We start from the raw sequence: 19769 nt of genomic DNA on the forward strand, positions 1-19769 counted from the left end.
TGTCTAAAAAAATTTTGGCTGCAAAATGAACCGTATGTCAACGTCATAATTTGACATTTTTTTAGACAAGGCATAAACTGACGTTTAAAAGTTTTTGTGGTAAGACGGTTATGGCCTTACTACAAAAACTTAAACCCCTGTTTTACACTTGTCTAAAAAAAATTTGGCTGCAAAATGAACCATATGTCAACGTCATAATTTGACATTTTTTTAGACAAGGCATAAACTGACGTTTAAAAGTTTTTGTGGTAAGACGGTTAATGTTTATTTTTTTATTAGATAATCGAATTTTCATATTTGATACGTTCATTTTTCAAATATTTTTTCATACTTTCTAAGAATAATTATTTTTGTCTATTTACCTTAGCTTGCTTTTATCATTCCTGGTGACTATAAAACAACTATTAAAGTATTTAGAAGTGTATTTTAAGATAATATTACATTTGTAACGTAAGTAAACATGATTCCTCTTAACACTAAATAACTAAGGACCTGCTTTCAAAGGAATGTTTCTATTTTTGTGTCTATAACACTACTCAGTGGTATTTTAATATTTTATGAATGTTACACACTGAACATATTGATTGTAATTTTATTAGGATCAACATTGCTTATGTGCACCATAGTTGCTATAATATTAATTTATCGATAAGTACACTGTTTCATTTCAGAAGGTTGTGTCTTTGTAATATTGCTAACATGTTAACTGCAGTCTCAATTTGGCAAAAAGTTAGCTTAAACTAATCTGTGATTAGTAAAGAAAGCCACATTCAGCAGGAAACATGTTAGCTAAATATTATTTAAAAACGACAAAACTTTCAAAGATAGTATTTTTGCTTGTTTTGTTCTAGTCGTAAAATCATTGTTGTTGTCCACGGCTAACCACGCTCCCTGTATCTAATCAAATATTAGGCAAATGGCATATCTAGTGTAATGTGTGAGTACGGGTACACTGTTCCCGTAGTATACGCTAGCTGATGTACATACGTTATATAATCTGTGTACTTATGTACTTCGTCGGTACCTGTGTATTTTAGTGAACTGTTTACTTTGTATGCCTTATTAGACTGATTAGATATATGTTCATTACACTCGTATTAATGTTGATTATATTTGTACCTGTATCAAATTGGGTAAAATAAAAACGTCTTTATAAATCGTAATGGATAATTTTATTAACACATTTTGTTCATGGCCTTTACCGACATTGAACTTTTTGGGATATAAATATTACAATATAACATTAAAAACAAGACAACCACAAGATCCAGAAGTATGCTTCTATGTAAAATAAATTCGGAAACGTCGATGTGTTTTGTATCGACTATCGATAACTACTCTTGACTAGAAAGACGAAAATGGGAAAACATAGTAATTCATAAAAAAGAAATGCAGAACAATCTTACATAAGCCGAGATAACAAAATGCAAGTCATCACTCTCTTAAAACAAATATTAAGTATCATTGAAGGCACGATTTCCTGTAGCACCGAAGATATTTTAATTGGCACTATATTATGCTACAGTAGACTATCCATTCAATACAGAAGTTCTATGCTAGCAAATGGCCCTGATAATACGTCATTTCTATGCTGTTCCTAGGAAATATAGGACTTTGGTCAAGTTTCGAACTTGCTTGCATAGTTCTAAATATCGAGTTTGATAGTCTATATCACTCAAACCTTTACAACGAGATCAAATTCAAACAAAACAGGACCATTAATTAAAGAAACATTTTCACACACTCACTTATTGTTATCATTATTTGAATAATTCAATCTCTCAGATATGACCTCTTCAACAATCTTCTGGATCATCAATCTATCTTCAGGTTTCATATCTTCGGGTTTCGTCTTATCGTCGTAAATTTTTCTATCTATTAATCTATGTATAACTTCTTCCACGATAGCGTCTATATTCTCGTTAGTTTTGTTTGGAACGTCAGCTTTTTCAATGATTTCTTCTACGTTCTTATCATCTGCATCACCCCTTTCTATTTCAGCTGCTTCTTCAATATCTTCTTTTGGCAGTTCTGGGAACATTTCCGCTTCAGGTATATCTCCTCTGCCATCCTTCTGATCTAGTTCTACATTTATATCCGATATTATAGTTTCCGAAAGCTCATCGGCGATATGTTTATGACGTTTCATTATTTCTTTTAACTTTTCTTTAGCTGATGCAACCACTTCTTTTCGTGTTTCTGTTTTAATTTTCTCTATTGCCTTCCTTTTTCTTTCTTGTCTTAGTGCCTTCAAATCATCAAAAGCTTTCTTTGCTTTAGGCAATTTCGTACTGCTATCCTCTAGAGTTTCCTGTTCTTCTTGAACAATGGGCTCCTGAACAAGAGGCTCTTTAATTTCCTCGACAATATCATTCTCAGCTGGCTTTAATTCGTCTTCTAAAAGGGACTCCTTGCTGTCTACAATGCTATCGTTCTCTGAGAGCTCTTTAACCTTTACAGGTAACTCCTCTTTACTTGCGTCAGAACTTGCTTCTTTTGATGCTAGCTCTTCAATTGAATCGTAATTGATAAAATCGACTACAGTTTCATCACTCATTATTTTTTCATCCACTTTTCTACGTATACTATCGAGGGATTCAACACTGTGGCCTAACGGAAATTCGCGGAAATCTTTTCGCTCTAATATGAAAAGTGCTGGTTTTGTTTTTATTTTGACTGGTGGCATCAGTTTATAATTCATGGCAACTTGAGAAAATGATTCTACACTATCTAAAATTGAGTGTGTGCTTGCAAAAGATTTTAGATTGGAAGAATACTTGCTCTTAGCTTCGATTAGAAGATGCGTATAGTCTTGTAGCAGTTCTACTGGCAAAGATTCATTTTTGCTATACATCCAGCGGTCATTAATTTGTGTGTATCTTGTTACACCAGTTTGAGCAGCTAAATTGCAGATATGTACATGGACAAATGGCTCGTTTCTTAGAATTTTGTGGAATCTGGAACACAAGTTTAATATTTTAGATATCTAGCATTACTTTAACACTTCAATTATTCGGTTATTAAAGTAGTGAGCACCAACCTAGTGATTGCAACTCCACCAGGGTAGTTAGTCATGGCCACCAAAACAAATGCTAATGATATGATAATGTTGCCAAGTATCACAAAAACTGAGCCCCAGAAGAGCAACTCGAATATTGGCGCCTTCGTTCTTCTTACATATCTGGAACAGACACAAATTGAAAATAAAGATTTCCTGGAACAGAGATAAATTGAAATTAGAGACAAATGGTTCTACATACACTATAATAGATCCGGACACTGATCCTACAATAGGTACTTTTGGAATTTTAAACATTTTTATTTAATTGATTATATTAAACATTTAGCTTTCTTTAATTGCTAATAAATAAGCATACTCACACATAAGAGCAGGCGGCCGCCGACGCCATATTGAGCAAAGGGAAGACATAGATAATGAACCGCAACTCCTTATGCGGCAGAAAGGAGTACAACAGTATATACACGAACGCCGGCGCAGCGAACTGGATCATTCTCCGGTCTATGTACATGCCTACAGGTATGAGGATTAAACTGGGGCCTAACCCTCGAGGGAGGGCAGAATAGAAGTACCAGAGGAATGGTGATGTCTGCAATATAGTTCAGGAAATTATAAACTTAACTTTTCTGTTATTGTTTTGTTTATTAACCAGAGAGTCTAAGAAATCGGTTGACTCATTCTGAATTATTCCACTGTGAAACTAGCCTTGACAATGTAACAGATGAAACATATTTTTTCAATATGTACTTAGGTACCTACAGTCTTTTTTTGTACTTTCCAAAAGGTAGTGCAGTGAAATCTTATGATATTTAAAAAAGGATACACCCCAGTCAGAGCTCTTGTTCAGTATGGTGTTGTACCAGAAGACTTCAGCTTCAGGCCAGAGCAGTCGGCGCCAGAATATGGAGTCTACCGCCACAGTGAGGGCCACCAGCCCCACACCAGCTGGCACGGCTATCTTGAATAAACTGTGAACAAAACAATGTAGTATGGCAGATGATGTATATGTTTTTTTTTTTTTTATCAATTAAAATTAAACTTCCCCAAATATGTTTAAAATCTGTAAGTTTTAAAATAAATGATTTTTGATTTATTTTATTGTAATAAGGGGAAATTTGTATACATTTGCATGGTATAGGATCCCTAAATAACATGGGATATATTTCGATACAACCCTAACATGACAGTGTGAGCAACTGTGAGAAACAGCTAGTAATAAGTGTAGCAAAATAAATAACAGAGAAACTTTAAGAGAAAAAGAGATACTTATAGCTTACTTATGTAGTATAAACTGCAGTTAAACTGCCTCGTTGATCTAGTGGTCGCAAGCGCGGCTGCTATGCTCGAGGTCTCGGGTTCGATTCCTGGGTCGGGCCGAAATCGCTTTGTGGGTTTTCTTAAATTTTCACAAAGCAGCCCGTAGTCTGGAAGTTGGTGATTGATTCACCCGTGCATCGGAGAGCACGTAAATGTCGGTCCTGTGCCTGATCTCTTTCCGGTCGTGTCGGATTGCCGTCCCATCGGGTTATGAGAGTAAAGGAATAGGGAGTGCACCTGTGTCTGCGCAAATGCTCGTGCACTATAATATGTCCTGCGCAGCTGGCTGATCTCCTTAAGTGAGAACAGCCGCCGTGGCCGAAATCGGCCGTGGACGCCTTTTAGTATATGAGATATTTATAGCTTACTTACGTAGTTATGTCAATCTTTTTGAAATACAAATCTATGATGAGGAACAGACCAAACAGCATCGCTAGTTCTGCTCGGAATATGATGATGGAGGCACCAGCACTTATTATGAATTGCTTATGTTTGCCTGATAACCAGCCTTCAAATGCTAGTAGTACTGAAAAGAAAAAAAAATATGACAAAAACGTGACCAACATTATTAACTAACATTGTAAAATATCAGTTATTATAGTTCGGCCATTCAGAGAATGCGTTCCTGACACGTCGCGATTGAACTGACGACGTAACTTTGCAATGGCGTTGCAGTTACGATAAAAATATTTTTGCTGGTTGTTTACCGTTTTAACAATTGAGGAGCATTAAAACAACATTATTATATCAATAATCAATGAATGTAGTTACGTCGTCAGTTCAATCGCGACGTGTCAGGAACGCATTCTCTGAATGGCCGAACTATATTAATCAATAAAAATAAATTTGATCATTACTTTTTGATAAATTTGCTCAGAAATAAAGCACAGAATTTAGTGTAGCTACTAAACATTAGAAAAAGCCATAAAATAATATACTCAAGTACCTATAATGTAGCTGAACTGAATACAATATTTTCTTACTTTCACAAGTGCTTGTAAAAACCTTATAGATTATTGCATATTAGAATCAAAATATGTAATTAAGTTATTGAACAGATATCACACTTACCCAATGGTAGCACCATGATATTAGGTAACGGGCGGCTCATGTAGAACATGAAGTGGTACTGAGTGACCGTGATAAGGGTGTACCACCACGCATACGTGCTTCCAAACTGCTTCAGCAGAGCATTCCGCAGTCGCGCCCATGCTCCTATCACTGTTAATGCTAGCACTAATCGCACTGCAAATAATGTTCATTTGACAATCATATTTTCATCTAAATTACCCAATTATATTAAATTAAATTACGTCTAAAACATAATAATTATTCTAACTATATGGTCTAAATTTATTATTTCCCACTAACCTACATATTGCATCCAAAATTTGTTGATTCCAGTAAGATGAAAGAATGACACTACAGGTGCTGAAAAAGCTGATATTACTAGCGGACCAATGAAAGTGCGCGGCACGACGCCCGGGAACTCATTATGATCGTACTGGAAGAAAATAGTAATAAATGTATGTCTATAGGAAGCGACTTATGAATCCAAAATTAGAATTTCTAGACACCTGTGAGAGGTTAAGTCGGTGATATAAAATGTCGTGTGTGGCTTGAATGTTGAAACTTTCTTCTACTTTTGTAAACGGACATAGTAACACATGTAAGCTGGCGATAATATAAAGTAATTGGACCATTTCTTATGATAAAATCAACAACAACAACCCATCAACCCATAGCTCTATTTTCAACTGACGAAAAATGTCATAACAAATGTCAAATCAAAATCAGATGTGACGATACTGCGTGAATCGTAGTATTTAGTCGATTATAAATGTAATTTTAGAACAACTAAAGTGTAATTCGTACCAAATGATTTGACTGATTTTTATAACTCCGAGAATTAACTGATTACTAGCTAACACTTATCTAATCAAAAATTACAGTGGTTTAAAATAGCAATAAATTTTCATTAATATTTATTACCGAATTGACAACAAAACGTAGTTTTGACAACAATCGTCAACAATGGTGGAACGGATACCGTGACATTTTATGGCAGTATTCGTTTTCTGATACGAAAAATATCAATAATGATCAATAATTCACTTGAAATAACCTTTGCGATTATATTGCAATAATATTTCGCTTAATCTTGACATAAAACATTAAGAATGTGTGATGTTTGTTCGGAGTTTTCACAGCTTTTAGTAAATTGTAAGTTACATTGTTTCGAAATTTAGCAGACCATTTGTCTGTTCTCCAAATCCACTTTATTTGGAAATCCTTTGAATATATTCTCGTCTAGTTTAGATAAATAAGCCCTTATTTATTGTGGGCCGCTATGAAATAGTTCCAATGTGTTTTAGGTGAATCCAGGCTTACCGACGATGTGTCCCAATATCCAACAATAAGCCAATCTGAACTGGAGACAGTGCTAAACTATATTCTCTCATGGCCACAAAGGTAAGATAATTAAAGTATTTGTAAACACTCATAAATTTTAAGTCTCCCAGCTGCTGGAGTTTGGCAATCAATGTAGGTGACTGTGTGCTTTGTTAGACCTTTCATACTGTGATGTCCTATGATCGTAAGTTGTACTATGTTATGATATTGCATGAAGTTAATAGTTCAAAGTATACTCAATTGAAATACTCAGTTGTTGAATAGTGAAAACTAAGAAGACACAATGTAACCTATCACAATAAGGCAAGTCATTGTATTGGTAAATATAAAAGTGTATTACAAGTATCCACTTTGTTTTAGGCAATGTATGTGTTGCTATCGGGATGTGAAGAACTTTGAAAGATTCTACCTTGTAGTTCAGAGTATACTGTGCTTATCTGTGTGTCAACTGAAGCAGCTCAAAGATGAACTGATAGAAGCAGCTAAACTCGCCCCAGCACCTGCACCAGCCGTGCCACCTGACAATGCACAAGACAAACAGAAATCTGAAGAGGACAGCTCCCCCCCCGCGGGGGACAAGAACAATGAAGAGAAGGAATCTCCAGATGAACCAGATGATCCTGCTGTTACAGCTGACACTTCAGAAGACCCCAAAAATGCTGCGGCACCTTCTACTTCAACTGAAGACCCTGAACTATGGTCTATGCAGCAAAAGGAAAAGCTCATGCACATTGTGTCCAAAGTGTTTCTCCTCAACTTTCCTCTATACTTAGCCTGCAAGCACTCAGCACTAAGCCGCTTAGATGACCTCTCTGCTCAAGAAATTTCTAATTTAAGTTTATATTGTGACTTGCATGACACTGAGATACCAGCTTACTTACTGCGAAATGTGAGCTTATTCTGCAAGTTAGGTGGGGTTTGTGCAATGACATCCGTGTTTGAAAGTGCCACTCAGGCCACTCTCCCGTTGTCTATGGCCCATGCAATAGTGGCTGCAGTTGGTAACCTGAAACTGTGGCTGAACTTCAGAGCTGTGTCACAACTCTTCATGCCATTGCGGAGCAAGATACTGAAATACATGTGCACTTTGGAGGACAAGGATCTGAGGGTGCCGGCAGTCAAGTCTATGGCTGGTAAGTTACAATATTGTATCACTGTCTTTTTTGGCAGTATTTTGTTATGATTTGTTACACAAGTTGATGAAAAGAATATGTATTGATTCCAGTATATTTTTAATCATTAAGGAAGAAAACAATTATATTCTTTGAATAGTATAGGATTCATGGAAATGACTATTACAGCTATGAAAATTCTCATTCCAACAGATTTCATGTGGGGCGCAGCAAAGGAGCCTTTGGATGTGCCCCTTACATTTGACGGGGATGGGTTAGCACTAGCTTTCAAGTACTTCAACAGCAGTACATTGACGATGCGCCTAGCCGGCGTGGCGCAGATCAACGCGCACATAGCTTCGCACAATGAGTTGTGTGCTGGGGAGTCAGCGGCTGACGCTGAGGTGGCTGGACAACAGTTGGCCACGTGGCTCACTAATAATAATATCATTGAGCATCTGTTTGGACCTAACTTGCATGTGGAGGTTTGTAGAACAGTTCATACAGATTCAAAATATATGCTCTTAGTTCTCAATACATCAACTAACATTACTTCCTTCTTTCAGGTAATAAAGCAATCTCATATGATCCTGAAGTTCCTGGCAGTGGAAGGTCGCGTGACTCCAGAGCATGTGGAACTGGTATGGGCGGCTGCTCAGCTGAAGCACTGCGGCCGTCAGGTGTATGACCTTTTGCCCGGCTTCATCAGGGCGTTGGCGCCGAAACCCTGTGCACATCTATACAGTCTGCTTTGTGCGTTGCCACCGAAGGAGCATACGGAACAGGTGATATGAAATTTCTTGTTGTTAATTTTGGTTATATTAGTATTTAATATTTTTTATTGGACTGTAAATGTTGTACTTTCAAGAAGGCAAGCGTAATACTTTGTTCCGCGACGAAAACATTGGTTTAATATCTCATTTGATCAAACCATGGATACATACTGTCAATATAGCATCATTGGAGGAAATGTTGAGTTTTCCAACATTTAGGAGTATATACCTTTTATATGTTCCTTTTAAGCACCAGAAAATAATTGAGGAAGATGATTATGTACCCTGATAACTTATACGTCTTATTTATTTCGTGCAGAGTCTGTACCTAGCGTCAGCACTAATGCGCGCGATGTGGTCCCGCGGCGCGTCCGGCACGCTCGGCTCGGGCACTCCCACCGCTCTAGCGGACGAGCCGCCCCTCCGCCCGCCGCAGCCGTCGTGCAAGCCGCATCACAACTCCTCGTCTGAAGCCAGCGTTAGCATGGACCAGACTAATTCTGATGATGATCCTGTGAGTGCAAGATGATTGACAATATGATGAAACATATCTATATATTTTTATATTATAGCTATTTTAATTTAAGGTGGTGAAATAGAAATGGTTCATAGTTATAATGTCAAAGTTACATGCTGCATTTTCAATAGCATTTGAATTGGAAGATAGCCTGTATAACTAAGAAGTATCTCAAGTTTTTACATAGCAATCAATATTGAACTACAGACATTTGCAAGATATCTGTTGTTACTTTCATTTTTTTGTATGAAATTACTTACAAGAAATATATAGGGTGTCTAGTAATTAGTGACCGATACTTAAAGACTATTACAAACTTCAGACACAGACACCTGTTAAGCTATTGTGATGAAACAAAAGAAGTTTCTGTGGGAAAGTTTGTAATCATGAGTAGAATCACGTGTTCAAGTATCGGTCACTAATTACCAGTCACCCTACATATTAAACACTTTTAATCTATAACCTTTTTAACCCCAAGTGCGAGGAGCTAAGCACATCGGGCGAGGAGGCGGGGCCGACGCCGCGCAAACAAAGTAAACATCAGCGTGACCTAACTGGTAAACATATACCCACAATACATTGTCACGTGACATCCAACTGCTGTATACATGTCGCTCTTGTGTTGCAGCCGAACAGGACTGGCTTAGAGAGGGAGAGGAGTTAACCAAGAAGGAGTGTCCTACGCTCAAGTCTTGCCAGAAGTAAGTGCTCTTTTGTAAGCCTGTACTGTACCAGTCCAAAGTAAAATCCACGGAGGAAGTAAAGATGAGTGGAGATGCCATAAGGCAGGTATGTCAGGCGTCAAGTAACGTACGGTAGGCGTGACCATAACCAGGCCTCTGTCACTCGACGTACTTGCGCGCGATAAATGCCTACCGCTCGCTGGGTTACCGGTAGCCCCACGCGGCTCAGGGCGCACAACAGTTACACGGGCCGCGCGCGCTCCAATATTATTATTTTTATTTCGTGGCATGTTATGCTGTTGGTTTTTATTAGGTTTTTTAAGCTACCTCACAAACTGATGGATTATTTTGAGTTGTGTTGGTTTATATGCGACTATTGTAAGATTTAGAAACATTTTATATGTATGAGCTTATCTAGTAATTCTATTTTTTTTTTAATAAATTAATACTTATCTACTTTATGATTTTAACAACAGAGATCATTAGGTACTTATTTTACTTTAGATACCTACTTAGTTATATGAACAGTATTGTGAGTTTTGTAGCTCAAAACACATCTCGAGTGTAAGTAGGTATAGTTCTGGTCCAACTTAATGACGACTCGGAATATTACGCGTGTCGCTACGCAGAAACCAATTTTAGGTATGTATCAACACTCGACGGAGTTGTACCATATGGGGTATGGCACTTGTGCTCGTAAAATAGTTGGAAACCGCCTTTGATTTTGACGAAAGCTTTACTTAAGTACTTACCTATGCTTACGTATTAGGTAATATTTAGTAATATGTATCCATACTCCATTTTAGGCTATCTTAAAATAAGCGTAACTTTGTTTTCCTACTTAAATATTAATAAATTGTAAGAAGCAACCCTAAGCACGGCCACGGCACGGTTGCGGTCACTGAACTGTGCGCTATCGCATTGGAATAACAATCAAGCGCTCGAGCTTTTAAGGTTCATTTTATAAAGCAGCTAGGAATTTGTAGGTAGTTGGGGAACTTGTAGGTGCTTATAACAGTAGGTATGGACTTTTTTGTATGGAGTGATTTATCTGTTACGTAGTAACTATTATATAATCTGTGCCATAACGATCAGTTACTATTAAACTAAAGAGGCGTTAGGGTTCCTTTATTAGACATCTGTCAAAGATTGGTGTTAATTGATTGTCGATTTGGTTTAAAAGAAGGCGTATGTGAGCGGTGCTACTTTCTTAAGACATTTTGCGTTATGACATTTCAGCTAGTCATTTTATTCTCCGTGGGCCCCCCGCATACTTTTCCATCCTTGTCGGAAGCGTACTATTGCCATGGGCGAGGGAATTGTCCAGATTTTCTCGCCAGCTCTTCCTACTCTGAAAGAAGTTACATTATTTATCTGCACAGGATTTGGCACAGATGTTCAAAAACTACAGTTTGAGTTCCTTGTATTTTGTACCTAAAGTTTGTAGTACTTTGGTTGTAACTAGATCAAGGTAGTCGCGGCCTTTCGCTTTGATACGCTCTTGTGTCGCGTAATGTACTCAGTCTAAGTATTTTATATAGTTGTTTCTATTGTTATGAAATCCATGCTGTGTCCAATTTTCGAGTGGTTGTTGAAGTTACATTTTATAATTGATAGATACTTTTGAATTGTACATAGGATGAGTCAGCAAGTTATCTGAGTCTGATTTGAATATGAGTAAATTGTTGTTTTATCAAAGAAAAATTATAGAATAAAAAAGAACATCTTATATTCCCAAATGAATTTTGAAATCTTAAATCGTCAATTCACATATCAATGTAGGCTCCTGTAACGAAACCTTATAATAAGCCTTTTTTCAGATATTTTAGGTTAGTTGATTAGGTTCTTCAGCTGCTTCTTTAGTCGGAATATCCGTGTAGTTTCTTATAGCAAAGGCCTTCTCCAACTGACTCCACTTTTCTCTTTCTCTGGTTATTGATGCATAACTTTAACTAAACCATACAAATGAGCAAATCTAACACGTCTGTTTGTCCATCAGACGTAACAAACGCGCCGGCAGCAGCGGCAGTGCCAGTAGCGGTGCCGAGGAACTCCTGCGCCCGCGCAAGAAGAAGTTCTACAAGAAGCGCCACAAGCCAGGCAAACCCAAGCATTTCCGTGAGTGCATGGTCCATACACCACACTTACTATGCATTTACATATTTATATTTTCTATATTTTTTATGAGGTAGGGAGTTTAAATTGTACTGTAACGGCCGTTCCCGATATTGTGTCTATCTGTTAACATGATTAGTAGAGATAGAATTTTAAACCCATCTCTAGTAAGGAAAATAACAGACAGATGCAATATTGGAACGCACGGACTTACCCTAAGGGACACTAAGGGTGCGTCTACACGCTGCATTTAAGCTGGAGCGACTTAACATGCGCAAGTGACATTGAGCACGCTGGTGGGTATTTTGCTTTGGTACATGCGCGAGTCGCTAGACCCGCACGTTTTTAAAATGCATGTAACTCCACATGTGCCTCAACATGCGCAAGCTACTTGCAACGTGTACATGCACCCTAAGATCTGTATTGCCGTAACGATAATAAACACTGGAAATCATGTTTATGAAATAAGTATTTTCTTTACTTATAACTTGAGATTGCTTCATTTATATTCTGTAACTAAAACCCCAAGTATTACTGTATTTAGCAGCAGCACAGCTGAAGACGGCAGATCTGGCGGAGTCTGTATCCGAAGTGGAAGAGGAATCATCAGGCAGCGACACCGCACACTGTCAGCTGATCTGCGACAATGTTGATGCAAGGTGAGTCTTATTGTCAAGAGTATAAGGACTATATTTGCTTGTGCGTTAAAGTGTCACTTATGACGTTTTGGTTCTTGTGTAACTGTGTTAGAAACGAATAGTATGTGTATTGAATAGATGTTTATCATTGTTTGTTCTATCAATTTTTGGAATGAAGCTCGACACTTGCCAAATAAATAGTACTTATCATTCATTCCAAAAAGCTATATCATTGTTGCCAAATTATCAAAATCCAGGAGTCTTTACATTAACACTTTGTTTGCACAACATGTGGATAATGTGCGTATATTAATTGGCACTAAAGCTTCCGCCAACATGACTAGTTATGCCGAACATTGGCGCCAACATATTATCCCAACATTGGTTGAAGACAGTTTGAAACAAAAGAAGGGTCACACAAATATGTCTATACCAATCTCCCACAGGCGTATAATGGAACTCCGCCTAATGGAGAGCTACAAGCGTCGCGGGACTGCCGGCGAGGAGGAAGAAGGCAGTGCATCATCAGCTCTCTCCCCCCACTCTCACCCCCACCTCGCTGACTTGGATGAGGATGATTCAGCCTGTGAGGAAGAACTTGCTAGGCTGGCTGCGCAGGTAACACTCTTGCTATATCTCTGTGTGTTTTTATAGGTGTGTAATTGCTTTGGGTTTGTGGTGTCGATTTCTGCCTCTCAGTCTAATTAACTTTATTGCATTTCATCCTAAAACCATCATCCTGTATCCTACATTATTTAATAATTTTTAACATAAATGAAACTGCTACATAGTTGTAACATGGACAGAAATATATAAAAGTAACGCCTTTATTCTCAGTCTAATATCACAAAAAATATAGTATGGATAGCTGTTTTTGTAAATAATGAAATGCGCTGCGCGAATGAGGCTGAGCGTATTTTCACTCGGGCTTTGCATGTGATAGTCTTGCGTTGGTAAACTTTTTCAACAATGTGCGAATTGATTTGTAACTGAAGGTCTACGCACACCGGGACGGCATCAATTTAATTTACCAGGGTCAGCCCACACTGGCCGTTTAGATACTATAGTATTCTACCTTCCCACTGCTAGGCATCTCGATTGCTGTAGCCTGAGACACCAAAGATCGAAACATTTGAATTTAAGTCGTATTTCTACTAGATACCTTTGTATTTCCTTTAGTCAATCTTCTGCCATTTCGTCTCTGGTTGTACGGTGTGCCTAGGCTTAGAATTTTAAGCATATCTGTATATATTAGCGTGAATATGTGTTCCTGTCAGGCGCAGTGCCTGACGGCGCAGTACGCGAGCGCGGGCGCGGGCGGGGCTCGGGCTCGCGCGTCGCCGGCGGCCGCCTGCGACGTGGACGACGTGTGCCGGCCCGGCAACACGCTGCTGTGGGACCTGCTGCAGGACGGCGCCATTGTGAGTTGTATGCACATACAGCGCATGCTGACGCGCATGCGCATGTGAAGCCGTGAAGATGTGAAGTCGTGGTGGCCTAGTGCAGCGGTTCCCGAATTCTTTTGGCTTCGGAACCCTTTTCGTTTCACCATTTTTCGGCGGAACCTTAGCTTAAGTAAGAAGTAAACTAAAGACGTAAATACACTTAGGTACGGCTCGTGGCACGTGGTAGCGCACCAAATGGTTATATGGTTAGAGATATATTCATTATACTCAGGCGTAGCATGGCTATCTGCCACACGGGCCAGAAAACAATTTAGCCGCCCTTGACTTTGTGTATTATGTGAATAGTTTTCAGTTTGAAGACTGACAAAGTAAACGCGAAAAGAAATAGGTTGGGTTTGTACAGGTGCGAGGCAAGCGAGTGCGTTTTTTTTTAACTAAAAGAAGAAGTTCCAAGCACCCGCTAGCATTGAAAGACATTCAGTGGTTGCCGGTATCGCGAGCGAAGTGAGCGCGATTTTTTTTTAGTTTAATGAACATAAAAGCATTACACGTAACATGGAGTCGCGAGCGAAGCGAGCGCGAAATTTTCGAATTCACGGAGGTGCAAAAATTGGAAATAATGTCACACTTTGATTCATGGTAAAAATAGCCACTGGAAATACTCGTATGCCGTGACATTTCACGTCCTATCAAATGTATGAAAACGTATAATCCTGGCGATAAAATAAGCCCAAAAATGCGGTGATTTTTGGCCGATTTGCTACCTACTTTTGCCGATTGCCGAAGACCTGGAGGTATTAAGTTAATCTACAATTTGTAAAAAACGGAATTAAATTATCTGCTGCCGTGGCCTTTCCCCGCCACTTGTCGCGAAAGTACGAGACTTACACTCCCGAGTGGTAACCACCTACATGGTGCCTAAATAGAATTTTGGAATGCAATCTTTAAAACAAGTTAATTGAAAATGAATAATAATATTGTCAAAAGTGAATCGATTTACCATATGGAAATCTTGAATTTTCCACGGAACCCCTGAGGGCCTGCCACGGAACCTCAAGGTTCCGCGGAACCCCATTTGGGAACCGCTGGCCTAGTGGGTAAAGGACCAACCTCTCAAGTATGAGGGCGCGGGTTCGATCCCAGGTCAGGCAAGTACCAATGCAACTTTTCTAAGTTTGTATGTACTTTCTAAGTATATCTTAGACACCATTTACTGTGTTTCGGATGGCACGTTAAACTGTAGGTCCCGGCTGTCATTGAACATCTTTGGCAGTCGTTACGGGTAGTCAGAAGCCAGTAAGTCTGACACCAGTCTAACAAAGGGGTATCGGGTTGCCCGGGTAACTGGGTTGGGGAGGTCAGATAGGCAGTCGCTTCTTGTAAAGCACTGGTACACTGGTACACATCAGCTAAATCCGGTTAGACTGGAAGCCGACCCCAACATGATTGGGAAAAGGCTAGGAGGAAGATGATGATGGACAGCGCATGCTGACGGCGCAGTAGTGACGGCGAGCGGCACGACGGCGCCAGTGTCGATGGTTTGGTCGTAGGCCGCATACCTATTGAAAGCGCTTGACGACCAAACAATTAGCAGTGGCGCTGTCCGTCGTCAGCGAGAAAAGACACCATGTTCCTTTTGGAGCGTACCAAGGACGCGGTAACGGTCCAACAATCCCACAGCCCCGGCAGTACTTATATATTATGTACTTGGGGTGTATGTAATTTTCTAGTTGCAAGACATGTCTGAGTAGTTTTCGTGATGGAGTTGGTAAGTAATTTAAGTAAAACTTAACGGTGTTGTGAACCTTTCCTTATGTAAAGACCGTTACAACATACTCCGAAGGTATTTAAAAACTGACAACAACATATTGGTGTTAAAAAAAGCCTATTTATTTCTTGGTGTTAACGCGTATTTAATATTATTTATTTTCTAAGTTTGTATGTACTTTCTAAGTATATCTTAGACACCATTGACTGTGTTTCGGATGGCACGTTAAACTGTAGGTCCCGGCTGTCAGTGAACATTCTTGGCAGTCGTTACGGGTAGTCAGAAGCCAGAAAGTCTGACACCAGTCTAACTAAGGGGTATCGGGTTGCCCGGGTAACTGGGTTGAGGAGGTCAGATAGGCAGTCGCTTCTTGTAAAGCAGTGGTACTCAGCTGAATCCGTTTAGACTGGAAGCCGACCCCAACATGATTGGGAAAAGGCTCGGATGATGATGAACGCGTATTTAATATTATAAACATATTGTAACTTTGCGATTCTGCCTTAGGAACAACTGGGTGAGGGCTTGGCGCTTGAAGCGGAGAAAGCTCTCTGCGCGCTGTTATGCTTTAGTACCGACAAGTTCATCAGGATCAAGTTTATTGAGGGCTGTCTGGACAATCTTGCCAATCACAGGTAAGATAACAATCTGTTTTCAGCTATACCTATTTGGACTATTTTGCAAGAAATGACTAAAAATGTGTTTTATTTTGTATCCCAGATCTGTCGCAGTGTCACTGCGTCTCCTACCGAAACTATTCTCATCATTTCAACAGCTACGAGGCATGGATATGCATCAGGTAAATCCGTAATTTAATCAAACAATCAGTAGCAAAAATATTACACTATTACCTTATTGAGAGAAATAGATCTTTGCAAACTTTTTTGTAATATGCGTACAAATGTCTTGGGCAAAATCATAATTTTGACAAGTTTTTTCCTGAGATTTGCATGATCTTTTATTTTGTTTAAAATTGGGCGTCCTGCCAATGGTGGTGGTTAAGTTTTGTCCCCAAAGTTGTGGCACTTATTACTGGTACCGTCGTCCCAGGTGGTGATGTGGGCGGAGCGCGAGCGCGGCATGATGCGGCTGTTCCTGGAGGACCTGCGGCACTACACCGCCGCCCCGCGCGGCGGCGACGCGCCGCACTACGCGCACATCACCGAGCTCACCGTGCGCCTGCACTTCCTCACCGCCATCTTCTCGCCCGTCGGCTCGCCGCAGCACTTCAGGTAACATAACAACTGAATATCGATAACTTTATCGACTGCTGTCAATCTCTAGCGTGCTAAGTGCTAAGCTATTTGACCTCGAAGGAGGTGCCTGAGCGACCTACATTATGGCATCTCCGCTCTTCCTTACTCCGTGGTTCTAGTGAAAGTTTCGGAAAGACATCGATTTTTACAAGAACTTTAACAAAGAATAGAATATCGATAAAATCTACTGTCAATTGTCAATGACTGGAGTGAGTTATTGTCTAATTTTGTTCAAGAGTTATAAGTTTTATTCAGTTGTTACAACTAGTTGAACTTGGTAATTGTATTTTGCTACCTCTATCTCGTTTGCTTTTCATCACGCCTTTCATTTAAGACAATTTTTGGCATACAAACGATTAATTATCTAGTTTTAAGTTCATTTGCTGTGCCCCAACAGGGTTATGTATGCGTAGGATATTTTTGTTACTTTAACTGTATACATTTTGCAATAAATAAATTATTTATTTATTATCCTTAATCCTACAGACTCACAGTAGAGCAAGTAGAAGAACTCTGGCAATGTCTCGTGGTCCGCGGCAGCAGCGAATGTGCCGACTGCTTATACTCCTGGCTGCTGTCGCACACCAAGTCGCCTGAACAACACGCGTTGGGCTTAGACGCTTTGCGCTTCCTCTATGTCGAGAAGATGCCCACTTTGGATCCTGAGGTATGTGGCTACATGGGACACATTCCGTCGTACCACAAAAAGTTTTAAACGTCTGTTGAACACTTGTCTACAAAAATGTCAGATTAGAATGTTGAAATAAGGTCCGTTTTTGGAAGTCCGTTTTAAGGAATTTTTTAGACAATTATTCAACATATGTTTAAGTTTTTGTAGTAAGGCTGATTATGTTTTTCTTGTGAATTGAATTAAGACGGGCCAGTATTTATAATATGTTGTTTTGGATATGATGACATAGTAGTCATAGCGCACTGTAATAATCGATATAAATATATATTTTAACCGTCAAATCCGTAGCGGACCCCAATCGGGGTCTGAACATCAATGTCACCGTAAGCTCGGTTTAGACCCCAATTGGGGTCTGCGAATCAGTCATACACTTTCCTAATTATTTACGCTCATATTTATTTTCTTTCCAATCAAACCACATTTGTGAGTACTAAATAAAATAACTAAATAAATTTAAATTATTTTTACGCATTCAAACCTTTCATATTTAGCATCCCGTTAGAAATATACCTTTTTAAAATCCAATCGTAATTACCGGGAATTCTGATCGAACTCGCCATGTTTGTTTACATCAGTTGTTTTTTTAAAATTTGAAGACGCATAGACAAGATGGCGACGGTGATAGAAGTTTTGCATCGAATGATCGGATTCGTTAAAATAAAGAATCGATTTAATAATTTTATATTATTTGATATTATAATATTACTAAATTGCACTTTTGTATACTTACCATAATCTGAAAATAAATTAGGAAAAGTAAAATGACTTAATTTATTTTGAAAAAAATGCTAGAAAATCAGTGGTAGAAAATACGTTGTAGCCGGAATAAAAAAAATCTTCGGTTTTTAGGGTTTCTGAAGACGGCAAATGAAGACTTATTCTTTGGGTGTTTTATGTGCAGGATTCCTGTAGATCTGCCAAACTTAATGGCGATTCGTTACTTCCAACTTTTTAGCTGAGCGGCAAAGCTATTTGACGAGAGCCGTAGTTAGGTGTAGTTATCGCAAAATTTTATGACGATTTTATTGTTTGAAAGGGCAAATAGTTCGCTGTTCATCGAAAGCTGGTCCAAGATGGAAAGATGGCCGCCGCCGACTTATTTTTAACCGACTTCCCAAAAAGCGGAGGTTCTCAATTCGACCGTTTTTTTTGTATGTTTGTTACGCGATTACTCAGCTATTTATTTATCGATTTTGATGATTCTTTTTTTGTTTGATAGCGTATACTTCCGAGGTGGTCCCATTATCATCAGGTCAGGATCTGATGATGGAACCTTGAGAAATCGAGGGCGACTTTCGAAAGTTGCAGAAATACATAGGTTGAAATCTTATCACTCAGGTGTTTGCCTGGTAGCACTATTCAACAGTGAAGGCTTTGAGCTGACCTGATGATGGAGACCAGTGAAGGTCGAGGGAACTCGACAACTGAATATTTAAACTTTCTCGTGTTTGTGCTTATATTATTCGTATTTACGAGGCCTCTGCAACAGTGAAGGAGATGGAGACGAGAGAAGTTCGGTTGTCGAGTTCCCTCGACCTTCTCTGGTCTCCATCATCAGGTCAGCTCCAAACCTTTACTGTCTCATAGTGTTATCAGATATACATCTGAGTGTCAAGTTATAACCTTATCTATGCTTACAATTTTCGAGAGTTGCCCTCGATTTCTCAAGGTTTCCATCATCAGATCCTGGACCTAATAACAAATATGGGGAATATACCCTTTCGACCAAAAACAAACATCCAAATTGAGAACCACCTCCTTTTTGGGATTCGGTTAAAAATATTTGGTGACTTTAAAATCAATCAATTATGTCTCTAACCGACCACGGGACTACAGAGTCCCGGATTTTTGGAAGGCGAACGTGGGGCCGAAGCCAACACGCTGAAGCCCTTTTGAGACAACTTTAATGAAATGGTGACACAAAACCGACGATTATCCCTGTATACACTATAGAAATGTACCCAAGGACAATCCCCGGTTCTGTGCTAAACTATTGCTAACTATGGATGAAAACTACTTGGGCTATTGTGATGGGATGCTAGTGGACTAGGAATGGGGAAACTAC

At 39.2% G+C, this 19769-nt stretch overlaps 2 protein-coding genes across 9 annotated transcripts in view; one reads left to right on the plus strand and one right to left on the minus strand.

Annotated features, from left to right (window-relative positions):
* Window positions 1–1153: 1153 nt before the first annotated feature.
* LOC124640124 (dol-P-Man:Man(7)GlcNAc(2)-PP-Dol alpha-1,6-mannosyltransferase) lies at window positions 1154–6102 on the minus strand. The gene is made up of 8 exons (XM_047177782.1): window positions 5914–6102; window positions 5708–5840; window positions 5408–5581; window positions 4709–4862; window positions 3843–3987; window positions 3382–3608; window positions 3041–3181; window positions 1154–2957 (listed from the first exon to the last, which is right to left on the minus strand). Exons 1-8 carry the CDS (start codon window positions 6037–6039, stop codon window positions 1745–1747), a joined length of 2313 nt encoding a protein of 770 aa, XP_047033738.1. The 5' UTR covers window positions 6040–6102; the 3' UTR covers window positions 1154–1744.
* Window positions 6103–6371: 269 nt separating this feature from the next.
* The window catches only part of LOC124640007 (ubiquitin carboxyl-terminal hydrolase puf), a 49129-nt gene continuing 35731 nt past the window's right edge, over window positions 6372–19769 (plus strand). For 7 of the 8 annotated variants that reach the window (XM_047177567.1, XM_047177569.1, XM_047177570.1 and 4 more), the window contains exons 1-16: window positions 6372–6559; window positions 6712–6808; window positions 7109–7881; window positions 8074–8345; window positions 8427–8645; window positions 8953–9147; window positions 9629–9707; window positions 9779–9851; window positions 11833–11951; window positions 12493–12607; window positions 13033–13204; window positions 13864–14007; window positions 16265–16392; window positions 16478–16556; window positions 16808–16989; window positions 17500–17680. In XM_047177567.1, coding sequence (XP_047033523.1) covers window positions 6517–6559; window positions 6712–6808; window positions 7109–7881; window positions 8074–8345; window positions 8427–8645; window positions 8953–9147; window positions 9629–9707; window positions 9779–9851; window positions 11833–11951; window positions 12493–12607; window positions 13033–13204; window positions 13864–14007; window positions 16265–16392; window positions 16478–16556; window positions 16808–16989; window positions 17500–17680 — 2871 coding nt within the window. In that variant the 5' untranslated portion in view covers window positions 6372–6516. The remainder of the gene's footprint in view (window positions 6560–6711; window positions 6809–7108; window positions 7882–8073; window positions 8346–8426; window positions 8646–8952; window positions 9148–9628; window positions 9708–9778; window positions 9852–11832; window positions 11952–12492; window positions 12608–13032; window positions 13205–13863; window positions 14008–16264; window positions 16393–16477; window positions 16557–16807; window positions 16990–17499; window positions 17681–19769) is intronic. The other variant, XM_047177568.1, reaches the window with a different exon arrangement.

This window comes from Helicoverpa zea, chromosome 20 (genome assembly GCF_022581195.2).
Source record: "Helicoverpa zea isolate HzStark_Cry1AcR chromosome 20, ilHelZeax1.1, whole genome shotgun sequence".
NCBI lineage: Eukaryota > Metazoa > Arthropoda > Insecta > Lepidoptera > Noctuidae > Helicoverpa > Helicoverpa zea.